The sequence below is a fragment of the Colletotrichum acutatum genome (genome assembly GCF_030867785.1).
Source record: "Colletotrichum acutatum strain CBS 112980 chromosome Unknown BDZ83scaffold_8, whole genome shotgun sequence".
Classification (NCBI taxonomy): Eukaryota; Fungi; Ascomycota; class Sordariomycetes; order Glomerellales; family Glomerellaceae; genus Colletotrichum; species Colletotrichum acutatum.
Window position 1 is genome coordinate 651,754 of NW_026849002.1, and position 17,093 is coordinate 668,846.

At 54.5% G+C, this 17,093-nt stretch overlaps 6 protein-coding genes across 6 annotated transcripts; 4 read left to right on the forward strand and 2 right to left on the reverse strand.

Moving 5' to 3' along the window:
- Positions 1-417: 417 nt before the first annotated feature.
- Positions 418-968, forward strand: BDZ83DRAFT_603461 (uncharacterized protein). Its single transcript, XM_060507227.1, has one exon. It carries the CDS (start codon positions 511-513, stop codon positions 838-840), a length of 330 nt encoding a protein of 109 aa, XP_060370246.1. The 5' UTR covers positions 418-510; the 3' UTR covers positions 841-968.
- Positions 969-2,988: 2,020 nt separating this feature from the next.
- BDZ83DRAFT_427053 (lipase) lies at positions 2,989-6,993 on the forward strand. Its single transcript, XM_060503017.1, has 2 exons — positions 2,989-4,628; positions 4,695-6,993. Exons 1-2 carry the CDS (start codon positions 3,216-3,218, stop codon positions 6,771-6,773), a joined length of 3,492 nt encoding a protein of 1,163 aa, XP_060370247.1. The 5' UTR covers positions 2,989-3,215; the 3' UTR covers positions 6,774-6,993.
- Positions 6,994-7,212: 219 nt separating this feature from the next.
- On the reverse strand, positions 7,213-8,193 carry BDZ83DRAFT_567164 (family 43 glycosyl hydrolase; the record flags this gene model as incomplete). The annotated part of the gene is made up of 1 exon (XM_060503929.1): positions 7,213-8,193. The coding sequence occupies one exon, from the start codon at positions 8,191-8,193 to the stop codon at positions 7,213-7,215; it is 981 nt and encodes a 326-aa protein (XP_060370248.1).
- A 1,245-nt stretch (positions 8,194-9,438) lies between these two features.
- Positions 9,439-10,170, reverse strand: BDZ83DRAFT_715973 (coiled-coil domain-containing protein; the record flags this gene model as incomplete). Its single annotated transcript, XM_060511803.1, has 2 exons — positions 9,439-9,881; positions 9,996-10,170. The coding sequence occupies 2 exons, from the start codon at positions 10,168-10,170 to the stop codon at positions 9,439-9,441; spliced, it is 618 nt and encodes a 205-aa protein (XP_060370249.1).
- A 2,638-nt stretch (positions 10,171-12,808) lies between these two features.
- On the forward strand, positions 12,809-14,941 carry BDZ83DRAFT_567311 (uncharacterized protein; the record flags this gene model as incomplete). The annotated part of the gene is made up of 2 exons (XM_060503941.1): positions 12,809-14,689; positions 14,750-14,941. The coding sequence occupies 2 exons, from the start codon at positions 12,809-12,811 to the stop codon at positions 14,939-14,941; spliced, it is 2,073 nt and encodes a 690-aa protein (XP_060370250.1).
- Positions 14,942-15,878: 937 nt separating this feature from the next.
- Positions 15,879-17,087, forward strand: BDZ83DRAFT_747817 (eukaryotic mitochondrial regulator protein-domain-containing protein; the record flags this gene model as incomplete). Its single annotated transcript, XM_060513509.1, has 2 exons — positions 15,879-16,295; positions 16,542-17,087. 2 exons carry the CDS (start codon positions 15,879-15,881, stop codon positions 17,085-17,087), a joined length of 963 nt encoding a protein of 320 aa, XP_060370251.1.
- Positions 17,088-17,093: the final 6 nt, after the last annotated feature.

Genomic DNA, 17,093 nt, shown 5'->3' on the forward strand with positions numbered 1-17,093 from the left:
CTGCATCCACGTCGTTTACATTGTACCCATCAGGGGGTCCCTCATACGGTCATACTCGTACATGCCCAGTTCTGTACCTCACTACTGTATAGATATGCCATGGTGCTCACTCTCAGCCCCTTCCCATCATCAATATAGCCTTCCATTCATCCTTTTCAAGACGGCTTGAAGAACCGTATATAGGGTCTGGAGTTTGGGGAAAGATCTATGAATTGTTCGACTCAACACTCCATACCTGGGGTGTCAAGTCCAGGTCCCAGGAACCAGTCGAGGCGTGGACCTTGAGCTGTTGCTCCGCCTCTGCATTCCATCAAAATGTGCCACCTCATTGGTCGTGGGAAAGGAGCTGTGCCCCTAATTAAGGTAAGCTGACGTGCGGTTCCCAGGCCCGTATCCGCCTGCACGGGACGATCTAGAGGCTTTTCTGCGTGTAGCTATTCATAGTATACGGGAAGCCACTTTGAGAGAGGCTACAGCTCAGGTCCAACCCGAGACTATGCAGAGGAAAAGATGTCCATGTTGAGAGTGCTGTTGTCCTTAGATATCCTATCGGCAAGCTTACTTGGCCTCGAAAGACAACTCAATTATCGACAACCTCGGAAACTCGAGGCCATCACAACCCCAGTCGTCCGAATGCCTGTATCACCTCACATCTTCCCGCCTTTGGGCCTGTCGATCGCCGAGGCAGCAAGGTACTTGGCGCATGTCCGTCCCAACCATCAGGGCCAGCCGTCGGCCGAGGTACGGGCTGGAAGTTGCAGTCTGTGGCACTGCATATTCCAAGGACAGCGTGATAGCGTCTATGATGTAGATAAGGCAGCGAGGCAATGTACTGCGTAGGCACTTGTAGTAACGGTTCAAGAAGCCACCGAGAAGTCGTAAACTCAATCGCGCCGCACAGATGTAAAAAGTTCTCAAGAGTCAAGCCACACCGAGATGCACATCAACAACAAGGTAGGGTAGGTAGCTATGTTTGGAAGTGTAGGCCAAGGTGAAAAGGGGGGGGGGGGGGAAGACCGTTCCTACTGATGATAATTGGAAGGATGCGCCTCAACCGCCTGAACCGCCTCCCACTAGGATGGAGGCAACACTGACCCTGTGTGCCTCTTACATATCTACCTGTAGGTACCTCATAAGAGGCAAGCAAAAGGCAAAGTACATGTCCCCGTCACCTCAGCATTCCTCCAGTCTGGAATGTCGTGGTCTCAGCTGGCATCCTCAAAGACAAGTGCATGTGCAAACATGGCAATGTCCTTCCAAGTACTTTGGACCACTCACGTCAGGTCAGACTTGGATGACGGGCCTTGTACTCTGTCTTACAGCTTCGCTACAAGCTTATCGGTTGGATGCCAAGCGAGAATGAGACGCTAGAAATGAGACGTGCACCTGCTGATAACGAACCTCTCATTGTGGTGGCAGCCATCAGCTACCAATACCTGTGCTACCTTACCTTGGACTGATACAAAAGTTAAAAAAAAAAAAAAAAAAGTCATGAGTATTCAACACGAACAGCACCAAACACGTACAAGGCTGACTGCTTTTCCCTTGGATTATAATCCCTGCTGGGCATGTCGTAGAGTTGGTTGTGGAGGAGAATAGATACCTTACTTTACGATCTTTGGGTTTACCCGACCTTCCATGCTGCCCGAGAAACCATTTGATACGTACTTTTACACCAACTCACTCTCGCCGTTATATTTCTCCCAAATGTAAAGACACAACTGACTTTTGATTCCCAGCCATCACAAGCCTCATGTACACATCCAAGCAGTCTGAAGCACCCATCACCATGCTAAGCCGGTAGGCATGACCGATTCAAATCACCACCCACGCTACCATCTGAGCTATGCGATGTGTATCTAGCCCCCAACACTAGCCTCGACTTCTCATCGGCTCGGGCAAATCCCCCATCTTCATCCCCATCATCTCATCTCATCCCGTCTCATCTCATCCCATCCCACCCCAGACGCTATTAAGTAGCGCCATACCAGCCAGCCAGACAAGATGGCATGTTACTCCTCCATCCTCCATACAGACAAGCAGTTTTGCCTCCTCTACCTAGGTATTATTCCTCCGACACGTAGAGGCACACACAGAGACTACAGTACCCCGGGCTGGAGAAACATACCCTCCCACAGAAACCAGGGCCTCGCCATGCCATCCCGTCCCATCCTACCTCACGCCGTCGCCGTCGCCGTCGTGTGCATGAACATCCCCCACAAATTAACACCATAATCACATGCTGCCCATGCTGCCCATGGCTGCCACACTTACGGATAGTTGCTACTTACCCATCCGTACGGATACAACCCGCAGCCTACCGAGTGACTATGTACTGCGTGCTCATGCAGATGCTCAACGTCCCACTTACTCCTATTGGAGCCCTGGCACAGCGGCTCAACACGTCAACCCGGTCACCTTTTGCCTGAGCTCACATTGGGCTAGAACACCCCAACTGATTTCATTCCACCGCGCACCCACGACACCCTAAAAACCACCTTACGCGGTGCCACTCACCCACTTACTGTACACTACACTACACTACACTACACTACTCCGTACCTTACCGTACCAAACAAAAGTGCTCCCAGAACCGCGGGTTCTCCCCTCTCTACATACACAGTACTGTTCCCTTCTCACGGCTTCGTTCCAGGCTTTCGTCATCAGCACAACACAAGAAAACACGGCATCGCCACGCCCGTTACACTCGGGACGGGACCTTCGGTATAGATGTCGGCAGGTCAGGCCGAGGTAGTACATTGATGCTTGTCTTCTGTCAAGTCTACTGCATTCCGGTCGTTCCACAACCTACACGCCTCTCTTTACTTCTGAACGGCTGCTGCTCTGATCTTCCTTCGGCTGAAGGTGCTTGAATGTTGCCACCCCTGGTAGCACGCCTATGTTCCCCCCTTTCTTCACCACCTCGTCTCGTCCTGCTCCCTTACTCTCAGTCCTATGAGTTGTGCTTCTTCCCTCTTTCTGTTCTTTCCACAAGCTCGTACCTGCTCTGCGTCTCTCAACGCCCCATTCCCTGCTTTCGTTTCCCTTCTCTATCCCCCTGACTGTACGCTCGACATCCCCTGTTGGAACCGAGCTCGGTCAAGGTCTCGAGTATAGCATGGTTTCTGCACATCCCGCATCACTTCAAGTTTAACGTCCGGAACCTTATCCCAACTCCACGTGGTTTGTCAGTTGATGACCCGTGCCTCCTGCGCATGCGAGCGCCCACTTCCCGACCCTCACTGGTATCTGCCGCGACACACCCATCAGAGACCATGGATCAGGACGACGACTGGGACGGGGACGGGGATGAACACTCCCACGACCTCATCCATGTACCCCTCGACTCTCACCAAGGACGAACTGTGCTACCGAGTCCTATAGCAAAGGCCGTCAGTCTTGCCACTCGCTCAACATGTTTAGCAATCCGTGTTGGCACCCTCATCAGCTCGTACGGCTTCGATGCTGCCAAGTTCACCACCCTATCCAGTCTCGAGCTCAGCAGGGGCATACTCGAGGGAATCCTGAGCAGATCTGGGAGAGATATGCTTGTACGGTCCAACAGCGACCTGGGCAGAGAAGATGCAGAGACTGTCCTGGAGAGAAGCTTGGAGCATCTGCATAGTGCCATGTCTCAAATCGTTTTCTGGACTACGACCGGCTTTCAGATGACGAGTACCACCATTTCCGTCGCCTCAGAGATATCTCAGCTTCTTCTCTCGTCTCTCGATCAGTTCTTTGGCTCGACCGACTCTTCACGTGCCATTGCGAGCATCATCACTTTGATTCGCCGCGAGTTCCAGAATCCTGCGACGGGTGTGGAGGGTGAGCGTGTGGGTGTTGTAGATCTGGTCATGGGCTTATGCGCGCTGGCCTACCTGCAGCGCAAATGTCGACGTTTCCTCGACGAAGAGACAAGACGACTCGGTCACGATGAAATCGTTTGGGATGTCGTTGTGCTAAACGACGGAGAGCGGGTTGACATCCACGAAAATAGCTTGTATGGGGTGCACAAAGGCCGCTACAAAAGCAAGGGTCCTGATATTTTGGTTTCTATCCCTGGCGACCAACCGAGTCCCGGTATACTAGCGACCATCGAACGACATGGTGAACGAGAAACCAGTGAAGACGAAGATGACTACGACCTGCCAGAAATTCGCCTCAAGAATCAGATCATGCGGTCTATGCCTGCAGATACGAGCGTCTCCATCTCAACAACGACCCTGACGAGGAAGATGATTACGGTGGACTTCACGGGACCTGAGCCCCCAACTTTGACACCGCCTCCGGGTGTCGAGGTCGTCGAGCGAGAAGTTCTGTCATCTTCAGAAGGCCCAAAGGAACAGTTGGTGAGGCATCAAGCCGCCGCTGACGTCCCGACCTACCGGGTAGTCTACAGAGTCGACAAGAGCAAACATCGAAACACAACAATCCAAGGCTTCGAAGAGGCAGAAGACAACTCTCGAAAAGTGGAATCACTAGACGACACCGAGGAGTCGGATGGATACGGCCGAAACGACGAAAAGGACGAACCGCCACCCGTACCACCCAGTAAGGCGCTGACACCGGCTCCAGCCAGTATTCCGAGGTCAGACGTGACGTCTAACCCGACTCCTCGTCGAGCAAAGGTTGGTCCTAGTTTCCCATCAACTTCACCCGGCAGTCGAGTCTCTCAGATCCCAACGCCCAAGCAGAGTCCTGAAAACGCGCCAAATCAAAAGCGACAGCGTGCGCCTCTAGGCCCCTTACCAGTGCGGGCGCGTCAGGAGAGTGCCGTCTCCTCGCACGCCGAAGTCACGAAGCCCAAGAGAACCAAAGGCGAGCCCTTGTCAAGTAGCAAACCATCGGAGAAGCCCACGACCGAGAAAAAGGGAGGCATCAGGCAAGCCTTGAAAAGGGGTACCAGCTCAAACATTTCCAACCTCTTCCATCGAGAGGGAACCGGCACCGGTACCGGCAGTTCACAGCCCACGGCGAAACCCAAGCAGCCAGCAAAGACTTCTGCAAGAGATGGGACAACACGTACCTCTACTCTGCCCAGCCGTCCATCCCAGACCCGAGCCATGGGCCCGACTGCTGCCTCCAGCTCGAGAGGCCGGGCCTATGAGAACCCCTCACCCGTACCTCGCAGCTCTTCGCGAGCCAGTTACATTTCTGTACACGAGCGACGTCGAGACTCCATTGTGTCCCAGACGGATACCTACTCCTTCCACGCCGTCGACGGATATCGGCCCCAGTCTCCGGGATACACTCGCCGTGACGGCATGGGCCAGCCCAGCATCCCCAAGTCGCGGTCAGAGAAGGACATGAACGATCAGAAGCCACCATCGCCAATGAAGTCCAGGAGGGCGCGTTCCCACGTCAACACGCCGAGCCTCTACAGCATCGCCAACACCGGCTCTCAAACATCTCTGGTTCTGTCATCGTACTATCAGAAGAGCGCGTATACCGACTCGGAAGCCATCGATACCTTGAGGCGGGCAGGCACAGTAGATGGCGTTTTCCCAGCATTCCACCTGCTCCGAAACATCACGCGATACATGCGATTCTCGTCCGCGTCATACGGGTCCAACTTTCTCAAGTTCATGGGCATCTCAAAGGACATGCCCCTGATCAAAGCGTTGGACGACACACACCACGAGATCCGCTCCTTTGCGCACCACACGGAATCCGAATCCACCAGTATCCTCCTCGCCTCCTTCGTTGACGCTCAAGGCGGATCCGACACCACCGGCTCGACCGGCACCGGCGTACCCTTGGTCCACTATATCTCCCTCGACCACGAGTCCAAAGCCGTCGTCCTCGCCTGCCGCGGCACTCTCGGCTTCGAGGACGTCCTGGCCGACATGGCCTGCGACTACGACAATCTCTACTGGCGCGGCAAGTCCTACAAGGTCCACAAGGGCATCCACGCCTCGGCCCGCCGCCTCCTCTACGGCGGCGATGGGCGCGTCCTCTACACTCTCAAGGAGGCCCTCGATGAGTTTAGCGACTACGGCCTCGTCCTGTGCGGCCACTCGCTCGGTGGCGGCGTCACGGCGCTGCTCGGCACTATGCTCGCCGAGCCCTCGTCCTCGGGCACGGGCTTCGTCACGACCTCGGACCCGCACCGCCGGCTCCTCGGCGACGGACGCCTCCTCGACACAGACACCACGCATGTCTGCCTCCCCTCGGGCCGCCCCATCCACGTCTACGCCTACGGGCCTCCCGGGACAATGTCCCCCGCCCTCCGCAAAGCCACCCGCGGCCTCGTCACCAGTGTCGTCCACGGTTGCGATCTCGTCCCCTTCCTCTCCCTCGGCGTCCTGCATGACTTCCAGGCCGTCGCCCTCGCGTTCAAGAGCGACAACCACGAGGCAAAAGTCGAGGTCAAGCAGCGGATATGGCAGGCCTTCCAGTCCGGGCTGGCGGAGAAGTGGTACACCAATAGCGGCTCCCGCTCCTCCTCCTCCTTGGCCGCCGGCGCCGACGAGGACAAATGGAGCATCTCGGCGCTGACGACGCTGCGCTCTAGCATGATGAGCCTGAAGCTGCTGCCGCCGGGCGAGGTGTTCATCGTCGAGAGCCAGCGGGTGCTGAGGCGTGACGCTTTTCTTGTTTCCGACGAGGAATCCATCGGCCGGCCTGCGCAGCGGATCGTGCTAAAGTACGTTAGGGACGTCGAGTCGCGCTTTAGAGAGGTGCGGTTCGGCACGAGCATGTTGATCGACCACAGCCCGGCCAAGTACGAAGAGGCGTTGAATAAGCTGCGGTTCGGCGTTGTTGAAAGTTGAGAAGCAGCATGAGGATACTGTATTTTCTCTGGGTAAGAGGAAAGCCACATAAACACAAATCACAACACACCCTTTTTATTTTCCTTTGTCACGGACAAAACGATCCGATCTATCGCAATATACCCCCCCGTACCCCCAAGTGTGAGATAACTATATGCTCTATTCAAATGTTGAGTCGCTGTTGTAGCCTGGTCATTCATGTAAAGAAGATCTACAAAGTTTGGGATGAAAGTTCTGGGAAAGGAAATCGAGGAAAAGAGTCTAGGTTGTGAGGAGATGATTAGGATGTAGATGAAATCAGCTCAAAATATCCATTGACGCAGAGGTGATTCTCATAAATTGTTATTGATACAAAGTGACGCAAGATTCATTTACTTATTCTTCTTCTTCTTCTTCTTCTTCTCCTGAATGTTCTCCAACTTGGTTATCGCCCTTCTTCCTATGGCTTTTCCGTCACAATCTTGCCGTCCTTGTCATAGAAAATCTCCTTGACCTTGACAGACCGCAAGTGATCCACCCCCTTGCTCAGCTCGCAGTCGTGGTGGAAGAGCCACCACTGACCCTTGAACTCGACAATGGAGTGGTGCGTCGTCCACCCCAGCACCGGCTCGAGGATCCGTCCCCCGTACGTAAACGGCCCCAGCGGGCTCTCGCTCGTGGCGTAGCAGAGGTAGTGTGTGTCGCCGGTCGAGTAGGAAAAGTAGTACAGCCCGTCCCTCTTGTGCAGCCACGCGGCCTCGAAGAAGCGGCGGTCGTGGTCGTCGGCGAGGATGGGCTTCCCCGTCTCGGGCGCGAGGATCTGTATCTCTTGGACCTCGCCGTCGAACTGGTGCATGTCGCCCGTCAGCTTGGCCACGCGCGGGCCGAGCGCGTAGGCGCCCTCGCCGCTGGGCTCCTGGGCGCCGAGCCACTGCTTCTCGAACACCTCGTTGCCCTTCTGGTAGCACTGCAGCTGGCCGCCCCAGAGGCCGCCAAAGTAGAGGTAGCCTTGGCCGTCGTCGTCGACGAAGCTGGCAGGGTCGATGCTGTAGCTGCCCTTGATGGGTTCCGGGTCCGGGGTGAAGGGCCCCTCGGGCTTGTCCGAGACGGCGACGCCGATGCGGAAGACGTCCTGCTTATCGCGGGCGGGGAAGTAGAGGTAGTATTTGCCATCCTTGTAGGCGGCGTCGGGAGCCCAGAGCTGCTTCGAGACCCATGGTACGTCCTCGGTCTTCAGGACGACGCCGTGGTCGACGACGGGCTCGAGGGGGTCCAGCGATGATGTGCTGAAGACGTGGTAGTCGGCCATGTCATATTGGTCTCCATTGTCGTTGAACTTGATGTCGGTCTCGCGGTCGTGGGACGGGTAGATGTAGACTTTGCCATTGAAGACGTGGGCTGAAGGGTCGGCCGTGTAAAGGTGGTTGATGAGGGGCGCCATCGTGAATGTATGTGGGATGGGGAAGAAAGTGGGAGTGCGGGGGAGGGAATGCGGGGGTTAAAGGTGGTTGTTGGTAGTGAAATTGGGGTTCAGATGGGGTAACCGAGCATGCCACTTTGAGTGTCTTGGGGAATAGGATAGGACGCTCTCCCAGATTGCCTACTTGCAACAAGAAACAGACAACTAGGTAAGGATATTCTGCAGAGGCTGGCAGACGCGAAGAAAACCTTGGGGAGCAATCATTTATATGCCAAATAGCCGTCCTCGAGTATTCTCCACCATCAAAGGGTTCAGGCGTCTGGATGAATGTGAAAGTGGTGATGTTGGCCCGGTAGAGTGGAACACGGGACGACTAGCCAGCGGCCTTTGAATTTACCCAGCGCATTTTCCCGGTTTACCCCATTCTGGGCACACCCCCACCCGCACCACGAGTTGGAGGACTGAACCTGGACGCTGTTGACACTTGTAATTCAACACAGGTGCATGGTGCTGTGGTGGGCCAACCGTAAGGTAGACTTCTTGGGAAATACAAGAGTCGCTTGTGCCATACCAGTCTTGGGCGAAGTCATATTGACGGCGCAAGGCACTACTCTTGGGCGTCAACCATGATTTCTGGCATATTCCAATATTGATTGAGATATGTTTCGGTTGGAAGACAGATACCAAAAAATGCGAAAAAAGAATGTTCGACGCTCAATCTCGCCCCTTTCAGGACGAGGCCCCGCGCTACCCGAGCTTTACCGCCGAAATCACAAGGCAGCATAGGACTCGAACCCCGTCGGTGGGTTATTGGTAGTATTTGTGACCCTATGACTACGATGCGCCGTCGCTGTTACCACTGAGCCAAAGGTGGCTCAATGAACTTGTGATTGGGAAGTGTTGCGGTCCGCTCGCCTATAGACCTTCCACCATGGCGTCCGCAAGGTTCGTGGAGGCCGACCGGGTTGCTTAGCATCGTGGGATGGAAAGGTATCGAAGCCCAAAGTGAGGACATGAAGGTGCGTCCTCTCCCGCCCAAGCCTTGAGATAGGCCTCAGCCGCATTTATGTCAAGGCGCGGCGATATAGCCTAAGTCTCAGAAGCGCAGTGGCAGTGGTGCGGTTCGTAAGGAAGAACGAATGCAGAACCGCCAATGATGACTGTGCTTTGGCTCGCCATCACGTGTGCCAGTCTTCTCATGGTCCCTTCTCTGATGTGCAGACAGTTGGCAGTGCTGGTCTGGATAACCGGCCTCGCTGCAGCCGTTCAAAAGTCCTGAATGCCGGTCTGGCCCCGTGTGGTTTCGACACCCTCGTCTGTATCACTAGCCCACTCGGGGTCTTCTTCGTCGAACCAGGCTTCCTCGGCATCTCGCCTCTCCATCACGTCATAGTCTTCGTTGTCGTCGATCAGGCTGTAATCAAAATCCTCGTCATGACCACGGACAAAACGTTCCGTGAGAAACTCATGCCATCTCTGAAGGCCTTCTTCCTTTGTCTCTGTCTTGGAAAGATCGGCCTCGGTTGTGAAGTCTCTCGCGGGTTCCGGTGTTGAAGTGTCATCAGTTGATGACTTCAAGTCAGTAAGACGAGCCTCGCCCCTAAGCAGGGAGCTTTCTAGAACCCCCGAGTAACCCTTAGCCTTGCCTTCGACCTCACGCTCGGCTGGTGTCTGGAATTTGCGAACCAAGCTGTCGTATAACAGGGGGTCTGAAAAGAATATTAGCTTGAGAGTTGATAGCGAAGCAAGTCCGAATCTCGTAATGTACGATCAATAAGGCCGTCCAAGAGAGAAAGGGAGAAGGGGTATGCGAATAGACAGACCGGCCAGCTCATGTTCAGCGTCGGAAAAGTACTTTGGATTTCTTTCCAGATACTCTCGACGACGGTTTCGAGACCGAATATTGTTGGCTACTGTTGGTGACCTGGGTGGACGTGGCGTCGGTTTCTCAAAGGGCAGACTTTGCGACTGATGCTCGGGTTCTGTGAAGGAGGGCATCTTCAACTCTGGCCAAGTGTTTCCGGAAGGAAGTACAAGTGGTAGGCTTATAATATCACAGATGCGATGTGAGAAAACCAGGTGTTAGTTGAGTTCCGTCGATGAAGGAATGAAAATGGACAAGATGAAATTGTAGATGTTTGTGTCTAATTACGGATACCTTCAGCAATGGAAGATGTCACTGTTTAAAATGTGGGTCGCAAGAAAGGTATAGGTACCTGAGCACCTAAGGAAAGGAAGTCCCTCCTGGGTGCGGACGCAAATCTAGATGTGTATCTTTCGGCTTATATGACTGCAGAACAACATGCACTCGTACGATTTGATAACTTGCAGAACCCCACAAAACTATTGCATCCACGACTTGCAGAACACCTACCTTGCCGAAGATGGACGTTTTGCCTACCGGCCGATTTATCCTTGGTTTCGGGCCAGGCGGGTGCTAGATCTCGATGGAAGGGCACGGTACTCCGTACATGTGCTACGAAGGGGCCCAGTGTGTGGCTGATGAACGAGGGTATCCTCGGGCTCTAGTCCTTGCACAAATAATTAATAGGGCGTTTTATGGAAATGTCCGCTCTTTTAGATGCCGATATCCAATCCTCAAGTGTCGATACTAAGGTAAGGTATGGAGTACTTGAGTGAGGTACCTGAGACGGGAGAGTCGGGCTGCTCAAAACAGACCAATTGGCTGGTTATTAGGGAGGTGGGGCAGAGGCACATCGACGTGGCCAGGCGTGGAGGGCAATACGGCCAATTAATAGGGGGGAAGGCGAGAAAAACGTTGGATGTCAACGGGAAATGAGATACAGAGGATGGGGAAAAAGCAGGATTTGAACCGGACATTGGAGCCGGTTAGGTACCTTTTTACGGATGGTCTACGGATCCATGAACCATTCATGTGGGCTTGCACTTTGCAAGGCATGGCAGCCGCATGGGTATCCCATCCCACGCGTCGTTTGCTCTCTTTCTCTCTACGAATGAATGGTATTGGGTGTCAAGGCATCTCTGGATGTTCTGTGTTGTCTGCGATTCTGTGTCACTGTCTCTCGAGTCTCCCTCCACAAGTTACAACCCAGCGCAACCCCGGGATATGACTGCCAGCCAGCCCACTGGCGCTTGACTGGACTTGATCTGGTGGTTCACATCCATTCGCATTGACTTAGTGGACGGCAAACCTAGGCATCTTGCACCATTTTCTACTTGTTTTCTGTTGCATCGTCTTTCTTTTTCCCGTTTAGTCTCTGCCTCTTGTCTCTGAGTAGGGTATCTCAAGTTTCCAACTCTGGTGCCCTCTCATTCCTCTCTGTCTTTCTTTCTGGGATCTTGCCCGGTCGTCCTCTTTGGGATTCCCAAGGCCCATCTCACTCACTCATTTATCACATCTTTTTTCTTGTCTTGTCTTTGATCTCAATTCCCCAGGTGCCGTCACCCCCCTTTCATACTCTGTACTCAACACACTTACATTCCACTTTTGTCAACTCGCCTCACCGTATTATATTGTATTTCACCGTGTTCATCTACGTTGGAGGAATCGTCCTTCCCCCCCTCATCCTTTTCCTCTCCCTCGCCGCAGTCAGAGAGGCTACGCTACAGTAGGAGGCAGCTGATACCACTTATTCACCCACCTCTCATGCCACCCGTCCCATCCGTTCCTCCTCCTCTCGGCGTGTCTCAACCTCAGTCCACTTGATCCATCATCCAAGGAGACGACCCGCCAGAACAAGAGTCCATCAGCACACGGCCGCTATCACGCTCACGGCAACGGCGGCGACCACGCGACAAGACGCGCAAGACACGATTCCACACCGAACTTCAGCAACGTACCGTCGTCGTACACCGTACCATACCGTCCAAAAAAGCTCGCCCCCATTCACACGCTGAATGTGACCCCATCCCCATGGGTACTGCTGGGGATATCAGAGCCCGTCTCCGGGCAAAGTTCTCACGGAGGAACTCGGCTGCCCCATCTCTAGCCTCCAACAAAAGCACCGGCGATGCTCACAACTCCCAGACAACTGATGGGACGAGTCTCACGCGGCAATCCTCGGCCGCTGCATCCGCTTCGGCTCCCAGGTCCAGAGCAAGCTCTCAGCACCCGCCTCGCACGCCAATCTCGCCCTTGCCCTCGCGCTCGCCGACTCCACACCAGCCACACCATCACCTGCAGGCACAGCCACAGTCCACCACACTACAACCCCCCGGCAGCAGCCATGGCGACCACTTGCTGCAGCCGAAATTGAAGGCAATTACGGCTGAGGGTGCCGCTGCTGGGGCTGCAGAGGGCGAAGCTGACAGTGAGGAAGAGCAGCTCCCGCCACAGTCGTCGTCCTCAAGCAAGTCCCATCTATTGGACCACCAACAAAAGCAACGCCACGGACACCAAATCAATCACGACAGTCATGGTGATGATGAACATAACTTTCATGATGCACCTCTCAGCAGCGACGAGGTTTTGGTAAAGGAAGAGAATCCCATCGCCACAGCTACTGCGGATACCGACAACGATCAAAGACCCGCAAGCAGCGCCAGCGCCAGCGCCAGCAACAAGGTCAGAGACAACTCGACTGGGACTGGGGACGATCAGGACGCTCACAAGCCACACCCCGACCTCGACCTCGACCGTGACTCGCTGGCCCCAATGCCGCCCGCCGCGTCTCAAGGACGCTTGGCTAGCGAACTGACTGCCAGCAACGATCTACGTCCAGCCGCAACAACCACAACCACAACCACTTCTTCTGTTGCAGCTCCCACTGCCCTCAACAACCTCCCGAGCATCCACGAGGACCAAACACCACCCGGATTTGACGACCCAAAACAGATACCTCATCTGTCGCAGTCGCATCACCCGCATCAGCCACTACCGCCAAAATTCGGCGCGGCACCCACCGTTACCCTCCAGGCGGTTTCTGCCGAGGATCTCAACGACGATCAACACGATCCCCTTAGCCATGCCCTCGGCACCCCGACGCCTCTCGCAACCGCCATCCTACCGAGTTCGCCATTGTCCACCCGCCCAGAAGCGCCACCCCGACGACAAAGCCTCATACCTAATCGCCAAACTACTTTGATTCGAAATCTGCTCGAAGGACGTGTCGAAAACGAAGCTAGGCCAGCCAGTGCCGATTCTCTGCTTCCCAACATCGCAAACATGGTCACCCGCAAGGTCTGGGTTAGGCGCCCCGGTGCTTCTGCCACACTCATCACCGTCAACGAGGACGACCTGGTCGATGACGTGCGCGACATGATTCTAAGAAAGTACGCCAACTCGTTGGGCAGGCATTTTGACTCTCCCGATCTCACACTACGGATATGTCCGCGGGAGCAGAGACAAGATCGTATGCTTGGTCCCGAGGAGCCTGTGGGTCGTACACTCGATGCCTACTTCCCCGGTGGTCAGAATGTCGAAGAAGCTCTGGTGATTGATATACCAGCCCGGCGCACACCGAGACCATCACCGCGTGCTCCGACGCATGCTACAACAATTTACTACAATGACGAAGGCCGGCCTTCTGAAGCTGGTGAGGGATATTTCCCTCCGGTTGCAAATGCGGCTGCTCTGCCGTCACCAAACCTACCTGTGCCGGTCGTCGCTCCTGTAACCGTCTCTGCAGCACATCCCGCGCATCCTGCCCATCCAATTCACCCGGCGCATGCTCTTACAGCGCACACTCAACATTCGATTGCAATTCTTGGAACAGGCCAAGTACCGCCAATACCCTCACCGGGAGGCACGAGGTCTCGTGCATACAGGGAACGCCCAGAACGTCCTCGCCTTGGGAGAACCCATACTTCCTCACCTACGATCCTGAATCAAGTCAATGCACAATCCATGGCGGCTGCAGCAGCTGCTGCCGCCCATCCTACCCACTCATTCCACCCACGCCTACCGCCCTCTCGGACGCAGTCGAACACTTCGGAGCAATCCAACGCCCAACCGGCTGCGCCGCCGCTTCCGACACCACCCGCTCCGGAAGTACAGCCTGCAAGAGTTGCGACTCCCCCACCCAGGATTGCTTCTCCTAGGCCAGCAAGTTCTCGGCCTAAGAAGAAGAAAACAGTAGATCATCCAACTCTGCCCGCTGGCATATTGAATGGTGGCGTGCCGCCTATCAACGTGTTGATCGTAGAGGACAACCCGATCAACCTCAAGCTGCTCGAGGCTTTCGTTAAGCGTCTGAAGGTTAGATGGAAAACGGCGGTCAACGGCCGAGATGCCGTCACTATGTGGAGGACCGGCGGTTTCCATCTTGTTCTGATGGACATCCAACTGCCCATCATGAGCGGACTGGAAGCCACCCGGGAGATCCGCAGATTGGAGAGAGTCAACTCGATTGGTGTCTTCTCTTCGTCGGCAGGGAGCGCACCTGAAGCCCCGAATGGCGAGCCAGAGGAGAAGGACAAGTTGACCAATATGGAGCTCTTCAAGAGTCCTGTGATTATCGTGGCCCTCACTGCCAGCTCCCTCCAGAGTGACAGACACGAGGCCTTGGCGGCTGGCTGCAATGATTTCCTTACCAAGGTTAGTACTCACCTACACTCCAACGTCTACGAGTCCATTATACTCACGTGATAAATACAGCCTGTGAACTTCGTTTGGTTGGAGAGGAAAGTCATGGAATGGGGTTGCATGCAAGCACTCATTGACTTTGATGGCTGGAGGAGATGGAAAGACTTTTCTCAGCAGAATGACGAGGCCGAAGCCAAGAAATCGGCCGCGTTGAAGACGAAGGCAAAGAAGAATCGCTTATCGATGACTTCGGTGCCAGCATAGAAATGCAATGACGCCCAAGAGCGTTAGCAGGGAACAGTGTTTATGCGACAACGGCTTTCGCTACACCTTTTGCAGAAGGCCACAGTAATGATGGTACCGCGAGCCTTTAACGAGGCGGAGTCTTTTTTTCCTTCAATGGTCTCTCATGGGACTTGGCTTAATGAACATATGACAGCAACATACGGACTCCCCTCTGAGGTATGATTAGAACAGGTTCGGTGCTCATCTCTGTTGCAAGGGACCTGCATCTTACACATGGCTACTCGTCGTTTGGTTGCGTGGACCCAACGGTTCGGTTTAAGAGATGCCCCGCATGGAATATACGAAGAGGGACGCGCAGAATGATACCACAGAGCGCGTATGCATGAGAGAATAATCATAATGGATTCAGCAACGCATACAATAGAGGATTTTGCTGAGATGAGATGCATTGATCGTAACTGCATGCATGACCTAGTGTGTATCCTGTGTTGAGGTGAAGGATATGCCTCAATTGTGATCTACGGAGACGTTTTCACGGTAAAGAAAAAGACGAGAGGTGCCTGATCAGACCTGAGTTTACCTTACCTGACTTTTGTTGATTGCACCTAACGGGAGGGACGAGACGGGATTACCTGAATGCCGGAAGACGGATATTGAAGATCGGTAGGTGGGTCTGGGGCCGGAGCTTGGGAGACGGTTTTCGGTTCTGTCCTAAGGCACAAGGCCAATTGACCAAGGCAAATTATCCGCGATATGGTCCGTGCACGTTCTCCTAAGAAAACGAACGAAAAATTGGTCGCAGCCTTAAAAAGTCCTCCCTTCTTCACAAAACAACCACACCCAGCGTTTTACCCAAGCTCCCAAATGGTTGCTTCGCCGTAAAATCGGTGCAATTCACGGCGCACCTTCTGCGTCGAAGACAACACACTTTCCTTTTTTGCTTCACACACATACAATGTCGGCACGAGCGGGCTCGTCATTGTCGCCATTGGTCCTCGGGACCAAGTGGTGCGATGCGTCCGCGCGCACGACGGCATCGCGGTGCGCCTTTTCGACGACGCCGGTCCAGTCGAGAAGGAGCAAGTTGCAGCACAGGATGCACGACTTTTTCAAGAATGGCAGAGGTGCCGGACTGAAAGAGTCTGAACATGGTGTCAATTACTTGGGCGGCTCCAGGGACCAGCCGTTCCCGATGAACCCGTTCTTTCGGAGCGAACCCGTGCTGAGCGAGAGGCTGAGGCACGAGGTCTACCGGAGGGTCACGGTGGCCAAGGAGTCGCTGAAGCTCGTTTCGGCGGAGCTGGGTATCGATGTTCGCCGCGTCGCTGCCGTAGTGCGGATGATGGAGATCGAGAAGCAGTGGGTAAAAGAGGTAAGCAAACAACCATTCTTTTTTTATCTATCAAATTCCCCTCGGGTGGATTCATCCTCCACTCGCCCCAGCATCATGATGATCAACTTTCCAAAATTCGATTAGTCTTGAAGACGCAACATATGGTTACACCTTGGCACTGCGAGCCTCTCTGATTTGCTACTCTATTTTCTCAATTCATATTTCGCACATCATTTGTAGACGTATGACAGTCTTTGCTGACTTGAGAATGGAACCTTTCCGCAGCGCAAACCACTAGCCACACCTTATGCCAAGGCCATCATGAGCATGCTTCCCCAGACTTACTTGGAGGAGGGAGGTCGAAACCAGAGGGCCCACGAGCCCGTGAATGAGATCCACGTCCACAAGCTCACGATGCAACAACTCTTCGTGCCTGTCTCGGAGTCGCGGCAATTTAATAGAGAAGACGCCGCAAAGGCCTTCCATAGAAACATGCTTTCCATTGACGATCGCTCACCGCACAAGGAGCTCATTGACATGAGGAGGGCGGCCGCCAACGGCGGCGACAGAGCTGAGCTGACGCGCAAGTTCCGCGCCGAGACGAGGGCGCAGGAGGACAGGCTGGTAGAGAGAGAGCGCAAGCGTCTCGAAAAGGCCGAGGAGGAGACGACGCGTGTTGATACCGGTCGTTTCGAGTTCAGGTTCAAGGAGATGAATGTCGAGACCGTCGGCAAGAACGGCCGCAGCAGGGGAGGCGTCGGCTGGAGATACGGTGTCCCCTTCTATGACCGAAGGAAGGGCGAGACCAAGATTCCCACATCAGTGCCTTGAACATGT